Consider the following 6071-nt stretch of genomic DNA (forward strand, 5'->3'; position numbering starts at 1 on the left):
ATAAATCATTTATAAGATGTTATAACACATGCTTGCCAAATAGTGAGCCCACTTTTATTTGTACTGTGAAGTTTATAACTGGTAAAAAGGAGCCTTAATGTAAAGTTTAAAACACATCATCCTTTATTACCGAGTTAATGTAAGGCTCTTTTACCAGTTATAAATAATAGCAACTCATTAGACAGATTAATGAGTAGTACGCATTAACTTGATCTTGCCAAATAGTGAGTCTGCATCAATGTATGAAAACTGTGTTAGAACTTGTTTATTTCTGATTTTTAAATTAATAACCTAATTATAAACCATTTATAAAATCTTTAACAAAGGGCAGTAAAATGTGAAATGGTACTAAAGTTTTTTTTGCAATGAAACTGCACAAGCAAATAAACTATTTATAAGGTAGAGCTTTTCACGTGTGAATGGGGCTTTAACAACACGCTTCAAAACCAGAAACAATGAAGTGAGTTCGGTGACGTACATCAAGGTTTTGTACAGGGACTGGTGTGATTGGTTCGACTCCGCGGGAAACTGTGATGATGATTGATCAAATTTGCAGAAAAGTTGCGGTGATTGTGACAAACATGTGAGGTCGTGCAGATTTCTCGGGGAATTTGTGACTCTTCTGGAGGGACTGATGTAATTCTGTGAATATCTACAAATCAATACTTATGATTACAGTTGCTCTGAACGTACCTTCCCGAGGGAAACAGGCGGAGCAGGCCTGCAGGAACTCGTGGGTGGAGGACAGGGGGTTGGAGACTGTAACCAGCGCTTGGTTTTTCCTCTCCTTTTTTTTTTTTGCCACAGTAAGAATAAGATTTCAGTTAATGCCAACAGAACAGACAAAAAAAAAAACAGCTGGTAACAGAAGCCAGATAATCTCTTACTCTGTAGTTGCTCTTTACAGGTCGTGTTGCTGGAGCTACAGCGGGGAGAGCGCTCGAGATACCTGACGAGCAATAAGAGAACATCAGTTACATGTTATGGAAGTTGCTTGAAATTTAAATCAATCACACGGTACCTGTATCATACATCTCTTGTGCACAGATTTATATAAGGATTTTTTTTTTTTTTTCTTGTAAATTACAGCAGTTCTTCTTCAGACATCTAAAAGTCCAAGGTTTGGGAATCACAACTGTAGGTTAAAGCCATTAGATAATTGCAGCATCTCTTAGCAAAGTAATAAACGAAGTAATAAACGATAATCACCAATTGAGCTGAAATCGGAGAGCGAGTCGAGGCCTGTTCCCCCGACGGAGACCGCTGGCAGAGTCACTGAGGGAAACGAGTCCAGGGCATCAAGGGAGTCGAGCTGGGTCACAGCTTTCGCACCAACTGTAGGGACATCACCACACTGACCAGCTGGATCAGAGACGGTCTCCAGGGTGTCTAGTTCGTCCAGCAAATCATCAAGGGACTTTTCTTCCGTCTCCAGTTCTGTTTTGGATTCATTAACTTCCTCAGCAGCAGCAGCACTTGGCGTTGTATCCAAGAAGTCATCCAGGGAATCGAGGCCATCCAGGGTATCCAGCGCCGCAGAGGTCAGGCCTAAATTCGGAGTACCTGCACCGCCTCCAACTCCTGAGAAGTTGTCTAAGGCATGAAGACTCTGTGAGGTCAAAAGGTCGTCCAGGGTATCCAGTGCTGCAGTCGTAGTGCTTTGCTCGCCACCTGGAAAGGAGTCAAGGGAGTTGAGTTGGCTGACGGCCGAGATGAAGAAGGCCGGGGGGAGCTGGGGTGTTGGGTCGGGCAGGACCGAAGGGACCGTGTGCGCGGAAGTGGAAGTCCTGCTGGGAGGTGAGAATGGCGCCTGGATGCATGTCTGTAAAACATGGAGAGAGGAACTTGAGTGAAGATTTGCGACGTTTGGGGGTTTTTTTTTTGCTTTAAAAAAGTGAACAAATGGCCAATATTGATTTCTGTTTCTTTTCTTACAGGTTTGATTTTCAGTGACTCTCCAAGTTCATGCCATTTGACACAGCAGCCATGTCTCAAAAGGAATGAGAGGGGCTGCGTTTTTAGACGGAGGGTAAATATCTGTGTGAAGCACAGCACAAACAATTTCTTTTTTACCTCAGTTGACTCCTGCTCGGTGGGGAAGCAGTCGAGCAGACTGTCTAAGTCATCTCCCATCAGCTCGGAGTCCTCCAAAGCGTCCACCGTGGCGGGCGACGAGGAGGCGGCGGGTGGCGCGGGGGGAATCACGGACTGAGGCATGCTGCGGAAGCTGACTGCAGAGAAGCAGAGGGAATTTATTTTCCACAACGTTTTTCTTCCAGAGCTTTATAATGGATACAGACAGTAAAGACTCTCTCGTGCTGCCTGTGTTGTTAATGCAGAACAGTTTTAATCAAGTTAAAGTCAAGATGAATTCACACCTGGTGCGAGGCCACTCAGAGGATTCACGCCATTTCCTAAATTAGCACCAGACACCTGGAAGAGGAGAGGGAGGGAAAAACATCACTATGTTTTCATAACTCAAGGAATTCACACATTAATTAAATGCAACTGGATTCGTTGGCGGAGGAATACAACCGCAAGGTCGTAATTCTATTTTTCAATGTTTGGTGCTGAATGTTCGGGACCATGTGGAACTTGCCTTGACGGCTTCAGCAGTCGTGTTTCCGTTTGTGACGTCTGTCGTTATAAGTGCGTCCTCCTGGAAAAGACAAGATAACAAAGCGGATATGAGAGACAAAACTATCCAAATAAAGTTTACTCTAAATATACTTTGCCATGATTTACATGTTGATTTCCAAATATAAAGTCATGCACACTGTGATAAAAGAGTTCATCCACCTGAAAACCTAGAAACATTCTTGTCTTGGATTCCTCAGTGAACGAAATCTAAAGAATAATCGCTTTACCGACCTTTGCGCTGACATAGGGTTTTCGATTTTTCAGTCCTAGGCGGATGGCCAGCTCCTGAGCGAGCTCGTTCACATCTTTATCCTGCGGAAGAGTAAACAGAAGAAGAATGAATGAATGAATCCAGTGCACAAGCTACAAGTCTGAGCTACAGACAGAGTATCAGTAAAGACTGTTCATCTCACCTTGCAAAGAGAAAGTGCTTTAAGATTCATGTAACAAGTGATAAAGAGACACCAATCATCTTTTAGGTTTTAACAAATAAAATAAAAATCGTCAGTGATGTCATTGCCACTCGCTTCATGACAACTATGCAAACTCCATCTGCTCTGGAAACAAGACTAAGAGTCTGCAGACATGCTAGCAGCACTGTGAGGCTGGATTTAGGCAGCGGTTAGCTAGTAGCATGAAACATAAAGCACAGGTGAGGATGACGGAAACACGACAGGTATCAAGACGTAATGTAACGTGGAAGTAACGGACACACTCTTGAGCTGCTGCTGGTGCAAAATAAAAGTCTGGGAAACACAAAAGTCGTCAGGATCCATCCTGAGGGCGGCATGCCAAGAATGAACCTTTAACCTTTGGCTTCTTACAAACAGCTCAATTTAAACACTTCCTCAAACTGCACAGTAGCGGTTGGCAACTGGTGGCTTGCGGGTAATATCTGTTCCACCAGATTATTATCTTTTATTCTGAAAAGTTCTGAAAGGAAGTTCCACAGGAACGCACATACGATGTGTGATATGAAATAATTACCATGAGTTCAGTAAATCAGTCTATGAAAAGTGCGGATGATGACCAAGATCGTCAATTGAGATTCTAACAGAAAGATGATCAAATGCTCTTTCTCTCCCAGTTGCATTTTTTATCAATATCTTAAATTAGCCTGTGATTAATGGATTAGAAAAACGTACTTGCGGACCCCTGCTGTGAAGTATGACAGGAGTTTAACTCTGGTACAAACAAAAAGGTCAGAATCTGAACATAATGTATTTCACTTCAAGACTCAACCACCACTTCCCTCCATCACAACACGCTCCTACTCCACGAAGCGACGTTGCTGCGAATGAAAATACCAGATTTGCATTGAGGTTTCTCTCAGACCCATTTGCATCAACTCTGCCAATCCTCTCTTTCCTTTACCAGTCGAGTGATGAGCAGACAGTCCGTGGTGCAGTTGTAGGCCTCCTTGTACTTCCCCAGCTCCTTCAAACACAGCGCCTTCCTGTACAGGGCCCTGCGGCTTTCCTTACACCCTTCAAGAGCTCTGTCGCAGTCCTTCACGCCTCGCTCATATTCCCCCTGTAGAAAACAGGATATGCAAAGAGCTCAAATGAGGAGCAAGTGAAGTAAGCAAAAGCAAACTAATGCAAAAACAATGTACAATGTTGAGGATCTTTCAGGTTTAAGCTCAGTGGCCTGGTGCTGCTGATAAACACATCTAAATGATTTAGTGCTGCTCCGCGTAGTAAATCAGAGTGGCATTGTTCTTAGAGGCAGCTTCATAACTCAGGTGTGAGGAGCGACAAAGACAGAGTTGAAACGTCTTTGTTGAAACGTCGAAAACGGAAATTCCAGGTTATACGCCGAGTTTAAAGTCCATATATCGATGGGTCCAAATTCTGTGATCCGTTAGTAGCTGTAGGAATGTGTGCGGCAAAGTTAATCTGCAGTTTCTCTCTTCCCATACCCTCGTATCTGGAGATTAAGTTATGTATATTATTTGATTTAAATATCACTAATGAAGTTTTTTTTTCTTTCTTGATTTGTCAGTCAGGACAACAGAGGCTGGTGAAAAACACCAGCTATTTCAATGTTGGTTAAAGTTATTTACATTTTCAAAAATGATGTGTGAATTATTTTTGAATCAATCATTTAGCAAACAGAATATCTAAATGCAAAAAGTGATTTACCAACTAAAACTTACTTTCATTATCAATTAGTCTAGTTCCAGGTCACATCCCTGTTTATCCAGAGTCGAGTAATGACTGAAAAGTGTGTTGTGAGGTCACACTGACTTTGACCTTTGACCCCCAAAATCTAATGAGTTCATCCTTCAGTCTAAATGAACATTTGTGCAAAATTTGAAGGGATTCCCTTGAAGAGTTCTGGACATATTGCATTAACAAGGCCAAAATCATGATTTGTGAGGTCACCACACCCGTGACCTTTGATCTTTGAAGTTGAAAAATTGTTTGAAAATAACTTCAACCAGTAATTATTTAGGGTTGATTCGATTTTTACGTGGCTCCACAGTTGACTGACTCACGCTCAGATCAGGTTTGGGTGTGTAGAAGTGTTGATCACAGCGGCAAACATTGCCCAAACAGATCTCTACACGTGTCTCGGCTGCGCTGCTGCAGAACGACGCAGCGTCTCAGAAACACACAGGAGCAGATGTGTCTCACCAGACTGTGGTAGGCAGCAGCCCGGTTCACATACAGGCTCTCCAGCAACACTTGGGGGATCTGGATGTCCTCTCCCGCGGCGTAGCACGAGACGTTCAGGCCTTCGCTGAACTCTCTCGCGGCCTGCTCCCACTCTCCGTCTCTGAACAAGGCGTTGCCCTCATCGAGCAGGTTGCACACGAGCCGGGTGAGGAAGTCCTGGGGAGGAGGAAGAGGAAAAAGAGGGAGTATGCTCTTCATGTTTTGTGAATGATTTCACACAGTCACGGTGGATAGTAAGAACAAAGGGTCTGAAAATACCAACAAGTGGTTCAGGAAAGGAGGAGGATGGTTTTTTTTATTTTTTTTTATTTAGTTATTTAGCTTTTAACCAAGATCAAGGTCAGACACACGACAGATAAGCAAATCATGACGGGATGCAGAAAAAATGTCCAATGAAATGCCGAGTAGAGACTTCAGAGTACGGGAAAATATCACACTTTCATTATTCATTCCAGGCAACCAAAAACCAAACCAGTGTACTGGACAATTTTAAGTTTGACCTGATGACGGTGCTACAGGAAGCGTTAGAGGATCATATAGTCTCATATATGTTGAGACGAGGGCTGCAGTTTTCTTCTTGATAAAAAAGGTAAAATGTCTCACAACAACAAACCATAAACGAAGCGTTGTGGTGCGACAGAGACGCCCCGGCCTACGAATCAAATCCCCCAGACGTGAGGGAGCGTGATTGTTCGCTACAAGCACCAACAAAAATCATATCATCGTCATTTTTATATTTATTGAAAATAT

The 6071-nt window shown here is 43.0% G+C and overlaps 1 protein-coding gene across 1 annotated transcript in view; it reads right to left on the reverse strand.

Annotated features, from left to right (window-relative positions):
- Nucleotides 1-5534, reverse strand: part of LOC111647564 (zinc finger CCCH domain-containing protein 7B-like) — a 12740-nt gene extending 7206 nt beyond the window's left edge. Inside the window, 9 exon segments of the mRNA XM_087171461.1 lie at nt 622-787; nt 888-949; nt 1210-1822; nt 2074-2231; nt 2379-2433; nt 2600-2659; nt 2872-2952; nt 4015-4173; nt 5280-5534. Of these exon segments, the coding sequence (XP_087027587.1) occupies nt 622-787; nt 888-949; nt 1210-1822; nt 2074-2231; nt 2379-2433; nt 2600-2659; nt 2872-2952; nt 4015-4173; nt 5280-5519 (1594 nt within the window). The 5' untranslated portion in view covers nt 5520-5534.
- Between the last annotated feature and the right edge of the window lie 537 nt (nt 5535-6071).

The sequence above is a fragment of the Seriola lalandi genome, unplaced genomic scaffold, assembly GCF_002814215.2.
Source record: "Seriola lalandi dorsalis isolate HSWRI2012SDOR001 ecotype SW California unplaced genomic scaffold, Sedor1 jcf7180002055004, whole genome shotgun sequence".
Lineage (NCBI taxonomy): Eukaryota > Metazoa > Chordata > Actinopteri > Carangiformes > Carangidae > Seriola > Seriola lalandi.